Source organism: Equus przewalskii, chromosome 29 (genome assembly GCF_037783145.1).
Source record: "Equus przewalskii isolate Varuska chromosome 29, EquPr2, whole genome shotgun sequence".
NCBI lineage: Eukaryota > Metazoa > Chordata > Mammalia > Perissodactyla > Equidae > Equus > Equus przewalskii.
Window position 1 is genome coordinate 27130532 of NC_091859.1, and position 19759 is coordinate 27150290.

Consider the following 19759-nt stretch of genomic DNA (forward strand, 5'->3'; position numbering starts at 1 on the left):
ACTGTTTACCCAGGGTGGAAATTCACTTATCTTCAGGGGCCAGGCAGGGAACATAAATGTGTAAAGTAGCAGGTATAGACAACAGGAGGGCTGAGACAACTGAAGAATGCCTCTTTCTAGACAAAGGCATCCAAGTTCAAGTAAAGCAACCTTGTGTTTTGTATTATGTCAACTAGAGCAATTGTATCTGTGGGCTGAAGTGGGTCTAATACATGCACACGAGTTTGAGACCCTTTGTTTCGTGGGCATGCCCTTTCTGGGTTTGATATTTCTCCCCTTGGAAGTTATAAAGGTATTTAAATGCATGCTAGGTATAAGATACACTTACCTAGAATCTTCTGTTATGACAAAACAGAACTATAGGAACTTGTTAAAATGCATGTGTTACACCCTGCTCCATAGATCCTGAATCTGTGGGGGAGGGGCGGGCCCAGGCATCTGGATTCCAATAAGCTCCCTGGTGACACACTAGTTAGAGTCATCAGTTCGAAAAGTCCTTTCGAAAACCATCTGAGAATGAGCTGTGTTCTGAACAGGGAAAACAAACGAAAACCAAGCAAAGCCTGACTCCAAGGACCAGTGATTGTTCTCTGGGCTGCAGGCCTGATCCCTAATAGGGTACACAGTGTCTGGGACAAGGCGAGACTGTTTACCTCAGAATTATGGATCACCATCAGGCTCCAAACTCGGTCTTTTCCTGCCCTTTCAGAGTTGTAGCTCATCCAAGGACAAGAAAGCAAAGTCATTGTTATGTTCTACAATGGTGGGCAGGGATTAGGGAAAAAAGACAGATTTTTGTTTAAGAGTTGAAAGTAAGGCAAGCTCAGAAGGTCCTGTAATGGCCAGCAGGGACTTTGAGAAGAACATCGAGTCAGTTCCTGCCTCAGGATGCACGATTATTTCAGGGCAAAGTACTGATGGAGGAGAACAAGCTTTGAAAATGGACAGAGACGCATTTAATACTTGGCTTTGCCATTTCTCAGCTATATGGTCTGGGCAATTTAGTAAACCTCTCTGAGCCTAGTTCGTGCAGTTGTTGAATAATAATAAGTAAATATTCATAGGGTGTGGAGGAGAATTAAGTGAAATACTACATATAAAGTACCTAACATTGGTGCTGACAAATAAAACCATTGGGTAATTGGTAATTATCATTATAACTGATTCTTATTTAAACAGAAAGGTAACTGCTATGTGACATCCTGGGCACAGAAATGTCCCCCTGGTTGACATTTGCTATTTTAGGGTTCCAATGTTATTCACTCTCCATTCTTCCAGCAATGCACCCTCCTCCTGTCTCAGTCTGTGAGGTTCAGCTGGGAGGGAGACTCCACTCCTACCTTCAGAGGCGGGCATGTGACCAGATCTGGCCAATTAGAGTGTCTCATTCCCCTTGCCAGAGTGACTGCTGAGAGATTGGCCCAAGTTCTAATTAGAGCCAGTGAGCCTCAATTAGAGAGCCTTTGTTGATTCTGTTGGAAAGAGGCAGAATCTCTAATTGGGTTGGTATGTCAGCTGGGTGGTGCTGGGGTCTGGCTCCAAAAGAGATGAGGACAATGCTTTAGACCAAGGCCGACACAGAGGATACCAGAGTCAGAGAGACAGAGAATGAGACATTGATTTCCAGATCCACCTGTGCCTAAACTAACCCCCCTCAAACTTTTCACTTAAAGGAGCCAAGAAAGTCTCCCTTTTTGTTTGAATTGACTTGTAGCTGAAAGATACAAATTTCTATAACCCTTTTAGTGTATTATTAGATAAAATTTCAAAGCCCAACTCCCGCCCAATAACATAGTCCCCACACACATGTAACTATTACCAAGATAAATAATTTGGTGCTGCAAACACAATAGTAATAGTAATTTGTCAGTGCCTCTTCAAGTTGATGTTTTAAGACTTTTATTCTTAAATATTCTTCAGGAGGAGAGAGAGAGCATTGCCTGGCAGATGGGCAGAGAAGAGGGTGGCTAGCCTTGGTAGGGTCTAGCTGCTTCCTTATTGTCTACAGTAATTCAGCTCTGGACCCAAGTATACACATCTCAAAACAAAAGCCCTGTAGCTAACCAGACCCACCCTCTCATCCACTACTCCCATTCTCTTTGGCTGGTAAACTCCTACTCCATCTGCTGTCTCCTTCACTTCCTTCTGATCCATTGCCCCCTTCTATAGCAAAGCTCCTAATTACATGGCGTCATACACTTGTGTTTTGACTTTGGTAATACCTGTTTCATTATTGTTATTTTTTCATTGTCTGTCTTCCAAGTATTCTTCCAGGGGACATAGACTTTGTTGGTCTTGCTCTTGGGGTAGGTTCTGGAACTTAGCAGACATATTTTATCAATTGATGAAGATCCTATGATTCTATGACTCATGAAGCAGGAGTTTGATCCCCATGTGGAATACTGCCTGGGAAGATTCCAGAGACCAAATGTGGAAGCTGTTGGCATGGAGGGTGGGGGAAGCCAAGGAGGAGGGCCAAAGTTGAGGCCTGAAAGATGTTACAGTTTTGGAGGTGGGTGGAAGAGGCCAGAGGAGACTGAGAAGAAGCCTCAGAAAGGAAGGAGGGAAATCTGCAGAGGGAGGAATACAGTCAATTCTTGTTACTTGTGGTAGTTATGTTCCAGAAAGTTACCATGAACTCTGAGTTTGTGAATACTGAACCATAGTGCCTAGGGGAAATACAGGGCTAGGGACCCATGAGCATCTGGTAACAACATTTTCAACTGATAATACATAACCTTGTTTTGTGTGTGCTTCTATTTAAAGTACCTCATTGAATATCTATGGTTGAGACATTAACACTGAACTCGCAGCCAACAGCACTATCATTCATGGCTGAACGAAGCTTTTCTAACACACATGCTTTCTCCATCAGGCACATCCCTTGTGCTTAGGACCTCTAGACAGCACCTCACCAATGTGCTGAGAAGAGGGTGCATTTTAAACAGCAAAATTACCAACAAAAAGGACAAAAATTCGACAAACGTCATTCTAACTAGACCTCAAAAAGGATACTTGTTTACAATATAAGAGCTGAAACAAGAAGGAAGTTAGTATGGCCTTGTTCTGTCTCAGCTGGGAACTTGTGCACCAGGCGACTTAAATATTTTCCCCTCCTGTGCATGTCTAGGAATGATCATGAACTGTACCGCACATATTGATTTGGAGGTCTCAAATAAATTTAAGAAAGCAATCTTTGAAAAATGAGAATCAACTGTACCAGATATCGAGACAAGAGACCTTTTCGAAGAAGGAAAGGATGGTAAACAGCTTCAAAAGTTGAAAAGAGATGAGCTCAAGTGAGGTCTGAAATAGACTTCGAGACCAAGTTCAGCCCCTAACTAGCCACATGACCTTGAGCACATCACTTAACCACCTGGGAATCATCTATAAAAGGTAGGAAATTGATTAGCAGATCTCTAATGCTCTTCTGAGAGCCAGTCATGTGTGGATGGCTTCCAATAATCAATTTAATTTATTTGCTTAACATCCGGGATGGTGAGGCATTCGATCGATTCCACGTTTCTTCATTAAGTTTAACATTTTTATGGAAAGCAAGTTGAGGAAGATCAGTTTCTTTCCTCAAATGCCAACAGCCAAGAAGTGAGTGAGTGCACTTGCCAAGCTGGTTATATGGAGAAGCACGGTCTCCTGACTCTGAGTTCCCAGACTCTCAGGGAAGCAGTTAAGAAGGATTTTGGAGTTAAAGAAACCTAAGTTCAATACTGGAGAATGCCACCTACTAGTCATGCGACCTTGGCAAGTTACTTAACTATTTTAAGCTTTAGTTTTTCTAGCTGAAAAATGGAGAGTTATCAATAAAACTAAATGAAATAACATAAACAATGCATTTAGCAAAGCCCCAGACATAGCAAGGAGATCATAAATATGACTGATTGTTACCGACTATCTGCAGAAGGACTCCTGTGTGTACCTGATTTGATGGTGTCCACCTGACCACGCAGGGCAAAGATGGGGACAGTGGAGAGGGGGCACCATGTTCTGTGATTCCTGCTTGCCACGAGGCAAGACTCAGATGGGCCTGGATCTGACCAAGGTCATCACAGTTCTGGATTCTTCCACTACAGGAGTCGTTCAGAGCAGGAAACGTTCTCATTTTCTCTGGAAGTCTTTCCGTTTGGAGGGTAACTTTGTATTCTGTATACAGAGCCCTAGCATCTCTTTTATCTCCCTCATATCCTACCAAACCTGTCAAACACCATTACCTCAGTGTTCTGGTCAACTTTTAAGTTTCTTGTGCACGTCTCAGGGATGGCGCTCAGGCCCCCAAACACTAAGTTCCCCACAGTAACATTTCTGTAGTTCCTGAGGACTCAAAATAGCAAAACAGCTCTCTTCCCAAATAACATACTAGATATTTGCGCTTTCCTTTGGCTAAAATAGCATCGAGGAGGAGTAGAGAATCCCAGACAGAAAAAAATGAACTCATCTTAAAATTGCCCTTCGCAGCTGGGTCAGATCAGATAAAAGCAGAACGAATGCTGAGGCCTGGCTTGCCTGAAACATCAGATGATTCATTATTTCAGTAAAGCAGCCAACTCCTTCTTGAATGTAAATGATTCTCTTTTTCCTTCTTCCCTATTTAATGTGGAGAATACCAGAGGCTGTTTGATTCGGGACTGGGGCCTTTTATAATTACCTCAGACATCACTGCATAATTATGTAACAAAGCTGGAGAGAGAGCCGGGCCCAGCTCAGTGGGTAATTTTGTTTTGTCTAGCGGCAATTTTTTTTTAACACGTGTTATTAAAGGGAGGGTTTAAACACACATACACGCACTTACACACTGGACACTCTATGCTGGTATTTTCCAACCTTGAGCAAGGGACAGGTAGGGTAGCCCCGGTGCTCTTTTCTCTTCCCCTCAACAAGCAGAGCAGACTTACTGTTGATAGTTGTAGGCAATGTCAGCAAAGTACTTCCGCCTTGCTCGGTACACAGGATCTTTAAAACCCTAGGAGAAAGGAGACGCTTGATTTCTCAAGGTTTGGGTGGGAGGGGCCTGGCATACCTACACGTGCTTTGAATGGGGGTTCTTGAGGTCTGACCGTGCACCTCTGAAAACAAAGTCTCAGTTAAACTGAGGGTAAACTCTCCCACTGGATATCATGAAGGACACATTAGTGGCAGCACCTTCAATTCAGTGTGAGCCTTTCTACCATGGGATTCCAAAGTCAAACGATGTACAGATTTTAAAGAAGAAAGACAAGTATCATATGATTCCACTCATATGTGGGAGATAAACAGACACATGGACACGGAGAACAGATTTGTGGTTACCAGAAGGGACAGAAATGGGGGTAGGGCAAAAGGGGTAAGCGGGCACATGTGTATGGTGACAGATGGAAACTAGACTTTTCGTGGTGAACACGTCTATAGAGAAGTCAAAATACAATGATGTACACTTGAAATTTATATAACATTATAAACTAATGTGACCTCAATAAAAAAGAAGAGAAATCTCACCTACAGCATTTCTAACTTGTAAACTTGCTAAATTAGGCAGAGTTAGTGGATAGACGTCTATGATGAAAATATACAGTATCTGCTAAATTCCTAGCCAATGGCAAGTATCTAGCACTGCCTTCCAACTTCTTGCTAGACTAACAGGGATATTCTTGCTGCTATTGCAATTTATAAAAATATCACTTATTGAGTGCCTACTATGTGCCAGTCTGTCTGTGCTAGGAACTTGTTTTATTTATAACTCCCACAACAGTCTTGTAAGGTAGACCCATATGATTATCCTCTTCCTTCTAGAATAAATAGTGGCTCAGGGAAGTGGAGTCAAGTGAAGGTGAGGCCAGGATTTGAATTACTCAGTTCCATGCTCTTTGCACTACACTTTACTATCGTTAACAATTACAGTGTGGCAGGGACTCAACTAAGAAATCTCTCAGTACATAATGTGGATGACAAGCATTTCTTCTCTGAGGCTGACTTACAGGCAGCCTTTCCCCAACAATCTGTAAGCAGCACATTTCTGAGTGAAAAGAGTTTAAGTGTATCTTTCAGTGTTGGGTAGGGAGGGGCATCCTTTAGTTGGAGGAAATCCCAACTGATTAAAAGAGAATTTTCCCTACACTTTCTTCTAGGAATTTAACTGTTTAAGGTCTTACATTTAAGTCTTTAATCTATTTCAAGTTAATTTTTGTGAGTGGTGTAAGATAGGAGTCTAATTACGTTTTTTTGCACGTGAATGTCCAGTTCGCCCAACACCATTTATTGAAGAGACCACCCTTTCCCCATTGAGTATTCTTGGCTCCCTTGTCAAATATTAGTTGTCTGTATATGCATGTGTTTATTTCTGGGCTCTTGATTCTGTTCTATTGGTCTGTGTGTCTATTTTTATGCCAGTACCATACTGCTTTGATTACTATAGCTTTGTAATATAGTTTGAAATCAGGAACTGTGATGCCTCCAGCTTTGTTCTTCTTTCTTAGGATTGCTCCTTGGCATTGGTCTTGGCAATGATCTTTTGGATATGACACCAAAAGCACGAGCAACAAAAGCAAAAATAAGCAAGGAAAGCTACATCAAACTAAAGTGCTTCTGCACAGCAAAAGAAACAATCAACTAAATGAAAAGGCAACTAATGAAATGGGAGAAAATACTTGCAAACCACATATCCAGTGAGAGGTTAATATTCAAGATATATGAGCAACTCAAACCACTCAGCCAAAAAACAAATAATCCAATTAAAAAATGGGCAAAGGATCTAAACATACACATGGCCAATATGTACGTGAAGAGATACTCAACAACACTAATCATCAGGGAAATGCAAATCAAAACCTTAATGAGGTATCACTTCACACCTGTTAGTATGGCTATTATCAAAAAGACAAGCAGTAAGTATTGGTGCGGGTGTAGAGAAAAGGGAACCCCCATGTATTGCTGGTTGGAATGTAAATTGGTACAGGTACTATGGAAAACAGTATTGAGGCTCCTCAAAAAATTAAAAATAGAACTACCATATGATCCAGCATTCCCACTTCTGGGTATATATCCAAAGGAAATGAAAATCCTTGAAGAGGTGTCTGCTCCCATGTCTAGTGCAGCATTATTCACTGTAGCTAAGATGTGGAAACAACCTAAGCGTCTGTCAATGGATGAAAAGCCATAAAAAGAAGGAAGTCTTGCCATTTCTGACAACATGGATGGACTGTGAGGGTCTCATGCTAAGTAAAATGAATCAGATAGAGAAAGACAAATACTGTATGATTGCACTTATACGTAGAACCTAAAAAAGCCAAACTCATAGAAACAAAGTAGAATGGTGGTTGCTAGGGGCTGAGAGGTGGGAGAAATGGGGAGATGTTGGTCAAAACGTACAGACTTCCAGTTATAAGATGAATAAGTACTGAGACTTTAATGCACAGCGCAGTGACTATAGTTAATAATATCGTATCATATACTTGAAAGTTGCTAAGAGAGTAGATCTTAAATGTTCTCATTACAGACATACACACACAAAGATGGTAATTATGTTAGGTGATGGATGTGTTAACCAGCCTTATTGTGATAATCATTTGGCAATATGTATCTGAATCAAATCATCATGTTGTATACCTTACACTTGCACAACGTTATATGTCAATTATATCTCAATAAAGCTGGAAAAAATGGTATTTTACAAAAAATTTGATTATAATCTGAATTTTAGAAAGACAAGAAACTAGCATCATGACTGTAGAAATTTGTTTTGCTCCCTCCAGGCATTTCCCAATAAGCCATGAAATCTACCACTTCAGCTTACAATTTCTCTGCCCCATCATCCCTCCAAACCAAGGTGTTAATGAACATAAGGTGTGAATGATACAAAACGGGCTTGTATCATGGAGCCTAATATATTAAAGGAGTCTTTTTAAAGGATAAATGTTCCCTGATTTCAGATATTATTTTTTGTCTGGTTTGATTGGTTGGTTGGTTGGCTGATTGTTTTTTTAAATCAGGTTCTACCAGTAGACCCAGGGATCTAGACATATAATGTAATTTCACCTGAGAATCTGTAGCATAGAGTCTGAGATACAGAAAGAACTACAAATACTTGTTGAAAGAGGGAAGAGAGGAAAGGAGAGAGGGAAGGAGGAATGATCAGAGGGAGGGAGGAAGAAAGGAGTTTCCTAGGATACATTTTGAAAAATAGAGAAATCCAAATATTTCACACTGGAAAAGCAAAGTAAAATTACCATACATTTTTCCTTTACTCCAAACCTAAATCTAAGATAAATTGAGTGATTATTCAATTTAGAAAAGATTCTATGACACGGTTACTACAAAGTATAACTTCATTGTTTTCTCTAAAGCACTGACTGGTTTCGAATCATTAATTACAGGTAGGAAAGCTTAGGAATCTGAGAACTTAAAATTATTGTTGGGCCCACTTCTCCTGGATGAAGATAAGCTGCTTTGGGATGATGCAGTAAGAAAACGTGGCACCATGATTTGATTTCTAAGCAGTACTAACACACCCTTTTAGGAACCTATCTACCAGGCTGCATGAAGAACGCATCTCCATACTTAGGACTCAAGATACACATTTAATGTTTGTCAATCATTAAGGCTTGACCATTACAAGGCTTACCAACAAGTCTTATTTAACAGTCAATAATAAATAGCTTTCTCTAGCCCCTGAGTATAAAGTATAGACTTCCGCACTTGCAAGACACCGTGGAGAACATCTTTTTCTGTATTTTGATCTAGATATGAGGAAGGTGAAGCCCACAGAGCCATTTGGCCAAGGGCCTTTAACTGTAGAACCAGCACCTCCACTCGAGTTTTCTGGTCCTACCCAGGCTGGTGAGCTGAGGTTTGAGGGTTGAGGCAGGTAACCACGGAGACAAGAGAATTCCCTGAACCAGTGGATTTCTACTTCATCATGCTGCCTCCAGGAATGGGATGCCCATGACAATTTCCCTTCCTCATTTCGCTCTTTATCTTTAATTTACTTTAACGTCTAGGTAGTTTAAAGATTTTTCCATCAGTGAAAAAAAAAGCTTAATATAAAATTGTAGATCCAGTATGTACTATGTCAGAAGGAATATATACATATATAAATGAAACAATGGAAGAAATATACCAAAGTCTAACAATGTCATGGAAATGAGAAACAGTGACTATTTTATTCTTCTACACTATTTATACTTTTGAAGTTTTTTACTGTGAGTGTGGATTTCTTTTATAATTATAAAAAAGTAAGATAATATTAAAAATACATCTCAAATCATTATGGGATGTGGCAGCAGACTCATACACTGAGACACACACACATATAATGTGCTACACAGATTTTCTACATGGGAAGGGAAGATTTCTAACCATGGTCCTTTCCAGTTCAAAGTTTCTAAGAAGTTCATTATCAGCCTGCAAGGGGACCCTAACAACTAGGCTGCCTGGATTTCTGCCCTCTCAGTCACCAATGGAAGAGAACTGTAGCCTCGAAGTCCATCTTTTGGGAATTTGACCTTGCATCCTTTGGGCTGCCAGGTGACCACAGGGCCTCTGCAGCTCTGTGGAGTATCCTGTGAACTAAGCTACAGTTGGGGATGACTAATCATCCTGTCTCAATTTAGACTAATAGCAGCAATTTCAGTAGCACTGCATGTAATTTATTTGTAATCACTCTGTCTCAATTAAGCTAATAGCAGCAATTTTGGTTGCACTGCATGTAACCAAGTATGTTTTGACAGGAAAATATATTGTTGGTGAAGGAGTGGTGAGGGGGAGAGGGAAGAGGGGAGGGGTGGATGAGAGAAAGTGGAAGGAATTCTATAGGATGCAAAGTTATAACATCACCTGCAGTCTACATGCAATCATTTTTCTGAATCTCAGAATTTTTGTTACCTGGGGTTTTGAAGTGCATGATTTTGTGTTTGTGGGAGTTTTGGGGAGAGGGTTACTATATGGAAAAGTCTTCTGAGTATTCTTCTAGACCGAGATCTTTATTTCATCATTTCTGAGGATAAACCTCAGAAATGCCATCTTTGGACTGGCGAGGAGAAATCAGACAGGTTGAGCTGGATTACTAAGCCATCCAATCACTAGCAGCAAGGCCTGGGCTTGGTCAGTTCACCTCTCAGAGCCTTAGATTCTTCATCAGCAAAATGAGACAGTTAATGGTAGCTACCTCACAGGTTCAGGTGGATTAGATTAGGTAATGTAGGCAGGGCCTCAAGTGAAATTCTGAGTACAAAGGAGACATTCAAAGAATGAAGCATTTGTGCAAAATGATGGGAAATCCAAAAGCTGAGAAGTCTGGCTCGGAACATAGGATACACTCTGGAATCAGTTACTGAACCCCATCGCCCACCCTTAGGCTTTCTAAATAGCATCTGTAGAATTCTTACACTGCTATTTGCATTTCATCTAGGCCAATAATGAGAGGTTTTTGCATTCCAAGCCAACTGGAAAAAGGATGGTACACAGGAGATAAAAGGTTCCAAGTAGTATTTTTTAAGTATCTGCCATTGCCATCCAGTAGACACTAGCCAAAGATTTGCAAACTAATAGTCAAGGATGGTGCTGACCATGCCCCTTCCCCTTGCCCACTTTGTGTTGCTGACCATGGTCACCACCACTAAGGCCAAGGAGCTTGTACTAGAAAGGATCTGGATACTCGGTTGCCCAAGCCAGTAACTTGGAAGTCGTTTTACTTCTTTCCTCTTCTTTTCCTTCACATCCAATAATCATTTTTTTGTCCATTCTTCCTTTCAAATATCTTGAGTCTATCTTTTTTAGTTTATTCTCACTGCTACACCTTAATTCAGTCCCTCATCATTTTTTGCCTGGACTATTATAACTGTTTTCCCAATAGTCTTTCTTTGTCTCCTCTCCACATCCCCTACCTTCAGCCCAAGCAGACTTACAAAATGCAGATCTGGTGAGGTCACTCCCCTCCTTTAAAACCTTCCAAGGCTTCTCATTACTTTTAGGATAAAGTCCAAGATCCTTAACAGAGTCCATGAGGCTTAATGTGATCTGGCCCCGCCTACATTTCCAACTCTGGGCTAAACCACTCTTGCCCTCATACTATGTCTCCAAATTTGTCCAAACTAGTCTTATTTTAATTCTTTAAACATGTCATGCTTTTTCGCACATTAAGGCCTTCATCCATGCTGTTCCCTCTGATTGGAATACTCTTCCCCACTTTCTTAGACCAATAAGCTACTGCTTGGTCTTTCCCTCTTGGTTTAAACTGCACTTTTAGAGACCTTCCTTGATTTTCCCAAAGTTTATTGGTTTCCCTCTACAATACACTCTCTCAGCAACCTGTGTTTCTCCTTTCAGACAATCATTATACTTGTTAATAATTACTAAACTCAGGAAGCTATTTGTCTTACGTATCACTGGACTTTCAGTGCATAGCATACTCAGCATACTCCTGAGTAGGAGCTGTTAAGAAAAATTATGCAAAACTTAGGAAAAAGGACAAAACACGTTACTGTGTGCTTTTTCCAAGTCATAGTAGGTCATTGTCTAATGATCACAGACACTGTATGCTCTAGGTGGTTGTATATTTGTTCGATGTGCAATTTACTACTTAGTGACTCTTCAAAGTTAAATGCTGACTTATAGAAGAATAAGTTGCAAAATATTTATTTTATGATCAAGTTGAAATGACTTCTGTCCAGTAGAAAGGATATCACTTGTGATTATGGCTTTATTGCCTTATAGGGCATTAATAATTTGTGTATCCATCTTTGTGATCATATTCCAGCATTCTATTTGTCTATGATAACATGTACTTTGGTCTCTTGTAACTTCCTTTACATGATCTTTGTCATCTTGCTGGTTCCCTCACCACTAAGTCAATGGATCTTTGACAGACACTCACTATATACTGTATGACAGTTGTTTGTAACTTTTTGAAAATTATGCTTTGAGGGAGCAACTTAGTAGGAGAGCAACAAGTCTTTGATGACTCAACTGGCCAAGTGACCCTTAGAATAGACTCTGACAGAGCCCTCAAGTGGAGAAGGTTGGGAGGGAAAAGGAAGAGGAAAGAAGTACTGGAAGTAGAGCCCCGGTCTTGGGGAAGAGCAAGGCTCTTTTTGGAGAGAAGAGAAACTCAACACCCATACTTTGAAGGACTGAAAAGCAGTTTGAGAGACTTGGATCAAGAAGTAGAAGTAAACACAGAAGCATGGTTGTCTTGGCTGATATTTTTTCTACCAGAAAGCCCCTCCAGTGCAGATCTCCAGTCTAGACACAGGTGCAGGTGTTAGGGAAACTGGACTAGGGAGCTCTGGGCTTAGGGTCTGCATGGCAGAGGCTGCCAGAGCTCCCCAGGATCTGTCCTCCCTCCTTCTTTCAGAGAACATTGCTAAACTATTTTTCCAAGTCTTATCTGAAGTTAGTAACGGCCCTGTGACTGGGCTGTAGTCAATGGGATTTGAGTGAAGGGATGTCATAACCTTCAATTTGGGCCCATAAAAACCTTCCAGGAGCAATTCTCACTCTCTCTTTTCCCAAGTGCTGACAGAATGCAGAGAGTTCCAAGGACTTGAAGGAGGGTACAGCCATTAGAAGGAGACTTGATCTCTGCAAGGTTTTGTGGAGCAATTTCCCTATTGACTTACATTGGAAATAAACTTTTATTGGGTTAGGCCATGGAGATTTGGGGGTTGTTTGATAAGCTGTTAGCTTACCCTGGTTGCTGGAGGACTCAATTCAGATCTCCCTCTTTGCATAAATCCCCTCTAACTATTCCAGTCCATACAGATCTTAGAACTAAAAACACATGCCATCTGATTCATTAAACTATGTGTTTAATCATGTACTTTTTTGCATTATGGTTTAGCCAAATATTACCCAAACTGTATTCCATGGAACACTACCATTCACGATAATGTTGCTAGGTTCTCCATTAAAAAAAGGGTGCCATAGATAAATGAGTTTGAGAAACATTAGTTTGAAGGGGCTTCATTTTTGCAGGACTTTTCAAAGCCTCTAATGAGATAATGAGACTTGCATACACTTAAAATGGAGTTCTAGAATACAGCATTTCTCCCTTTGGTCATGAGTTTTTTTTATAGACTACAGTTTGGGAATCACGCATATGACCCTTCACCTGTATAAATAGTCATCCCTTAGTATCCGTGAGGGATTGGTTCTAGGACTCCCACCATGGGTACCAAAATCCACGGATGTTCCCTTATGTAGTCTTTTATAGGCCGGCCCCACGGCCTAGTGATTAAGTTCAGCGTGCTCTGCTTGAGTGGCTGGGGTTTGGTTCCTGGGCATGGATTTACACCACTTGTTGGTGGCCATGCTGTGGCAGTGACCCACATATAAAATAGAGGAAGACTGGCACAGATGTTAGCTCAGGGCAAATCTTCCTCAGAAATAAATAAATGAATAAATAAACAAATAAATAAAGTCCCTTATATAAAGTGGTATAGTATTTGCATATAACCTATACACATCTTCCCATATACTTTAAACCATCTCTAGATTACTTATAACCCCTAACACAATGTAAATGCTATGTAAATAGTTGTTATACTGTACTGTTTAGGGAATAATGACAATAAAAAAGTCTGTACATATTCAGTACAGACACAACCATCATAGGTCTTTCAATGTGGAACCCATGAATCCGGAGGGCCGACTGCATATCTTGTGCCTCCTATGAGGTTGCAAGTCATGAGGTAGTGAATATATTTTGTTCTGATACTCTCAAAGTATAAAGTCAAATATCAAAGTCAAAAATATCAAAGTCAAAAGTATAAAGCCCAATGCACACAGTTCCTCAGCATCAGTGTGAAAAGCTTGTCCTGGGGAAGAGGTAGGTGGAAGGCTTTAGGGAGGCCAAGATATATGAATTAGGCCTCAAATAGATGTTTGCCAACAGGGAGAGAACAGGTGGAAGGATAAGGAAGAGCAACCCGGTAAAGAAAACAACATGGGCAGGAGCACAGATGCCGGGAAATGGTCAGAGAAAGGAGAGGCAACTTTAGAAATGGAAACCAAGCAGACCTTTCGGGATTCTGCCTGCCAAGCTTCCAGTTGTATCCCAGTCCCCTCTGGCCTCCCTTTGGGAAGTAGACACACTTCCTCCCTCTGCCCCACAGCTGGAGGCCCCTGGAGGGCAGAGATCATGTTTCGTTAATCATGTCAACCCCCTTTCCTTTACCTGGCCCCGGACACAGTTCACATACCCGTGAGGCCACACAGCCCTGAGAGTTCTCATCTGAAAATGAGAAAGTACAACCTTCCCAGGATGGTTTTAACACTTAAGTTTTAAAAATGCAGGTAAAGCATTTAGCACAAGGCCTTACGTACAGTCCCTGCTCAAGAAACGTTAGTTATGAATATCATTTGCTTGATAAATGTTTGGGGAAGGAAGAAAGGGAGAGGGGAAGAAGGGAAGGCAAGAGACTGGCAGCAAAGGAAAGAAGACAGGACGGACAAGAATACAGCTACCCTACTTCATTTTCCCACTTGACTAACACTGGAAGGCAAATGCCTTTTACCTTCTGTTTCAGGAACAACCTTTCTTGGTCTCATTTCTCAACGTGGCTGTTTTGGAGGCCCTGAAGTGAGATGCTGGGTCAAACATCAGTGCATCCTGCCAAGGGCAGGGGTCAGGGGAAGATGAGATCAGTCTGAACACCAGGGGACAGAGTGGAACAGAGGGTCCTTTCAGGAAGAACACCAGCATCATTCCTCGCACACTGAGGCCAGGGCCTGTGGGGCCTGGAGGGCCAGGGGAAGCACCCTGGATGGTTTACTCCGTCCTTGGCCCAGCCGTTCTCAGGATCTGATGAGAATCCACAGGAAGGAACAGAGAGAGCCTGGCCTCCTCATCGGAGGGACTGTGTACAGGATAAATTGTATTTTTATGATAAAATTCATGACACTGAGAGGCCAGGGAGCCAAAGAAATGGGTTGGGTCCATAAGGAGAAATCAATTCCAGAGGGTTTTAAGGCCAGGCCCATCTGCCTGGAGGTGACACAAGGATAAGGGAGGGAAATGCCATGTCTGTGGCCTGGCCTCATCCCCCATGGTTCCAAATAAGCCGAGGTGGCCAATGGAAGGGGCAGGAGGATGGGAGGTTGTACGAGGAGAAAATAGCCTGATAGACTGATCTCATGGACCGGGTTGAAGGCAGCAAGACAGCTTTTCCAGAGAAAGGATATCTTTGGAGGTGCTTTGCTCCCAAACCCCACAGACAAGAGACTCCAGATGAAGACCTGGCAAAGGAGATACAGAGCTTCTCCTGGAGGGGCGTCTGTACTCGCAGGCTCCACGGAAGTGGCTACACCATTCCCAGGAAGATGGAACAGGGATCAAAGTCCTCCAACCTTACCTTTGTTTTTTTGGGGGGAGAGCATATTTAAGTAATGTATATTAGGAGCCTTAAATACAATTTCTACTCCTAGATTAAGTGATTTCACAAGTAAGTATCAAAGAAGCTATGGGGAGTCCACATTAAGATGCACAGGCAAGAACATTCACTGCAGAGTTATTATAATAACAAAAGATTGGAAACCTCTACACACTTGCCATTGGAGGCTGGTTAGTAAGTTGTGGCACTGCATTAAAAAAATCTCTACACATACACACACATATGTACACGCGTATATATGTATAAATAGAAGAGAGAGAGAGAGAGAGATGAGGGGACAGAAGAAAGGGGGAGAGAGGAGGAAGGAAGCACACCAAAATGTTAATATTATTTTAAGACAGTGTGATAATACACGATTCTTTTTCTGTTTTGAAGGCTGGGAATGGGGAGGGAATTCACCTTGGTTTCTGTTTATAAAATACATTCTCGTTGTAAAAAAAAATTGCAGAATACTACCAAGAGAAAACGAGAAATAACTGAAATTAGGGGTTATCGTTATTTTCTTTCTCATGCTTTTCTGTGTTTTTCACCTCCACGCTAAGGGGTTTACTATGTGAAGTAGAACAAGCAACAAGTGCTCATATTTGAAACTGTCAACCTACCCCTGAAATAGCTCTCTGTTTGTTTCTGTGAAAAGGCCTGAATTTCTGCCACTGGCTAGACGTTTGTCTTCAGGCACTGTGAGCGCTCGGTTAAGAGTCTACAGACGCAAAGCTTAGCAGGGAACCTTAGAAAGGTCATTTACTTGCGAGGGGCCTCAATGAATCTGTCTGTAAAATGGGAACAACTGCTTTGCTTACTGAAAAGAGCCTTTGTGATGAGCAAGTTCCCAACTTATGCGACTATAAAGACCCACATAAGTGTGCGGAGAAAACAACTCCTGATGGCATGCTGACACCCCCATTGAGTCGCACTAAACCATTGCCGATGAAAACATCTTCCAAGTCACTTAAAGATCAAGGAGCCATTTTCCTGGGCAGAAAATCAAGGACAGTCAACAAGATGGAGGCACTTCTCCCCTACAGAGGCTGTCAGAACTGGCCCTGAGCCCAGCCTGGGCTGCTCTTCCCCAGAAGCCTCTGCCCTACAGAAAAGACCGATAAAATCTCCCACCCTGGTCCTCTACTCAGAAACCATTCAAGGATCCACTCCTCTGTCCACAGACACAGGACACAGTCCAAGTTCTTCACTGTCTGGTACATCAGACCTTTTAGAATCTAACCCTCACATCCAACGCACCAGCCAGCCATTCCACAGTATTCCTCATACTTTCAGGACTCCGAGCCTTTGCAGATACTGTTCCCTTAGCCTATAATCCCTTTCTTTTCCTTATTTGACTAGCATCTTCTACTCAGTTTTTAAGATCTAGTTCCAGTGTCACCACTCCCCACTGTCTCCCTGTACCTGGTAGAGTTGTTAGCAAAATTTACTGTCTCCAAAGCACTTGAATTAAACCTCTGTAATTGTACAAAGTCAGAAATAAAGATAGTTTACGTGTGTGTGTGTGTGTATATGCACACTTACGTACATATATCATATATAAACAATAGTGTCTGGACAGTGATCCATATTTGCTCCTACAATCATAATGACCATGATAATGATGGTGGTGATGATGGATGAGTAGACACTCAATAAATGTTTGTTGTACAAGCAAACAAAGGAAGACATGTTGTTCCAAAGAGGGGATGAGAGTGGTATGGGGGAGGGGAGGAAGTGAGAGAATCTCATCTGAGGGGCCATGGACTCACCGGGTGGTCTGCGTCCAGTTCCGCTCCATAGCTGAGAATCTGATTGGCAAACCTGTCCAGCTCTTGGATGGTTCTCGGGAACCAGGGCACTGCAACACAGAAAGGGCAGGATACCGAGCAGCAGACTGGCAGGATACAGGCAAAGGCCCCACCAGGGTCAGAAGCACGGCATCAGTCCCAACGAGTCAAGTCAATGGTGGTGGCAAGTGGTGTCTGATAACCCCCAAATCATTCAAATTCAAAGGTTAAATCCCATTTTCCTTGGAAACTGATTTTATTTCTTTTTCTTATATTGGCTTTATTGAGGTATAATTGACAAATAAAATTGTGAGATATTTAAGTGTGCATTGTTGTGATTTGATATATGTATACATTGCGAAAGGATTCCTTAATATAGTTGATTAGCATATCTATCACCTCACACATATTTATCTTCTTTGAGGGGTAGGAACATTTAAGGTCTACTCTCTTAGCAAATTTCAATTATACAACAGTGTTGTCAACTATAGCCACCATGTTGAACATTAGATCCTCAGACCTCATTCCTCTTATGACTGAAAGTTTGCACCCATTTACCAACCTCTCCCTATTTCCTTACCTCCCAGCTCCTGACAACCAGTTATCTACTCTGTTTCTATGAGTTTAACTTTCTCTGTTGTCGTTTTTAGATTCCACGTATAAGTGATCCCATGTGGTATTTGTCTTTCTCTGTCTGGCTTATTTCACTTGGCACCTCGGAAACTAGCTGTATAAAGCATTCCCAAACATATTCTCTTTCCTGGAGATTTTCTCTGAATTATCTCAAAATTCATCTCCCTCCCACCTATCATAGTATTTTGATGATTTTCTTTAGCAGCAGAATAGTACATGTAACCCCAGGATATAAATTAGATAAAAATGGAGCTATTCTAGTGTAAACAAGGGTGGGCCCATGAGACCCCATCTGGTGGCCCCATCTTCCTACCTTGTGCCTCCCTCCCACAGGCCTCCAGGCACCCCAGCAAAATATTTTGATGCCAAAGCCAATTTGAAAGCCACTGGTGAAGCGGAGGGAATACAGTCAGGTAGTCTGGGATATGACGGTGCCTTGCAGGACCTAAAGAATCTGTGGGCTTGCTTTTAAATTAGCATAGTGGGGAGAAGATAGGGCCTGAGTTGTGTGGCCTACAGTGACCGGGTCTTGCACAGAGAGGGACCTCAGAGGGAAGAGCAGGTGTTAGCACCCAAATTCCTATGGCCTACAGGAAAGAAGACACACTGGGGGTGGAACTATCCCAGGAATGAACAGAGACTAGGACATTGTGGACAGTAGGACATGAGCGTACTTCCAGGTGCATAGAGGGAAAGGAAGGAGGGAGGGAGCGCAAAAAGGAAGAAGAAAGGAAGGAAGGAAGGAACTCTGTTATGTTAAGATGTAAGGCACCAATAGCAACCACCGCCCACAGAGTGTCAACTCTGGTCTAATTGCTGTTGTGGAAGTATCTGTAAAACAAGGAAGGCATTATGTTCTACCGTACAAATGAGAAACTGAGGCTCTGAAGGTCTACATAATTGACTTACACAGGAACTAGGAGAGTGGTAGGTCCCAAAAGAAACCAGACAGTAAAAGTAGACATGGTGGGGGCCATGAGATGAGCCCAAGGTGTCCAATGCTTCCCCTGACGTGAGGTTTAGGGGAAAAGATGCTAAACTTGCAGTCAGTCAAGTCTGGCTTGGAATTTCGGCTCAATCTGCCTACTTATCCTCTCTGTGCCTCAGTCCCAACTCTGTAAACTTTGGAATAACAGCAACAACAATAGGAAGAACAGCTAACATATTTTGAAGTCTTACCATGCGCGAAGTGCTTTGCTTAGCATTTTTGGTGGAATATCTCCGTTGATCTGAGGATTGCTGCCAGGAGTAAATGAGAATGTAGCAAAGGGTGCAGCCCAAGGTCGGGCCCATAAAAGGTTGCTTTCCATCTCATGAATGTGCTTTCTAATTCTGGCCCTGCTCAGCTTGGGCAGGAAAGAACATGCCTGCCACCTAGTGGCCAGATTGGAAAAATGTCATCTGTGGTCAATAGATGACAGCGTCAGACAGGAACCAGCTGCATTCCACCAAAACAATGAGATGCTTATCTCAACAGCATCCATAAAGGTCTATTTAGAGCCTGTTTCCATAGACCTGAGATGCAAAGCTCTCTACTGCCTATGTTAATAATAAAAATCAGCACTGAGCACTGTTCCAAATTAAGAGTACTGGTGGGTACTATTGGTCTCATATTATAAACAAGGGAACAGGTACAGAGAGGTTAAGTGGCAAACCCAAACACACACTGCTAGGAAACAGCAGAGTCAGAATTCAAACTCAGGCATGGCTGACTCAGTGGTCTCAGGTCTTGACCATGAACCCATCCTGCCACTTATGGAGGGAGCAGAGCACACTGTTAGGAGGGCCGCCTCTGGAGCCTGACTGCCCGATTGTCTTCGCAGTTGCCCTCTTGGCAGGTTCCCTGCCCCTAAGCCAGTCCACTTCTCAAGATCAGCTCCCTGTGATAGTACTACTGGGAGCAGACGCTGTCACTGTAATTCCAGCAAAGGCTTATGTAGGACTTGCTGTGTGCCAGGCACTGTCCTAAACACTTCACATACA

General features: G+C 42.1%; 2 protein-coding genes across 2 annotated transcripts in view; one reads left to right on the forward strand and one right to left on the reverse strand.

Annotated features, from left to right (window-relative positions):
- ASCL1 (achaete-scute family bHLH transcription factor 1) overlaps positions 1-19759 on the forward strand; it is a 158142-nt gene that overhangs the window by 69845 nt on the left and 68538 nt on the right. The window lies entirely within an intron of this gene.
- Positions 1-19759, reverse strand: part of PAH (phenylalanine hydroxylase) — a 69996-nt gene that overhangs the window by 15519 nt on the left and 34718 nt on the right. Inside the window, exons 4-5 of the mRNA XM_008517654.2 lie at positions 17126-17214; positions 4908-4975 (exon numbers count right to left, since the gene is read on the reverse strand). Coding sequence (XP_008515876.1) covers positions 4908-4975; positions 17126-17214 — 157 coding nt within the window. The remainder of the gene's footprint in view (positions 1-4907; positions 4976-17125; positions 17215-19759) is intronic.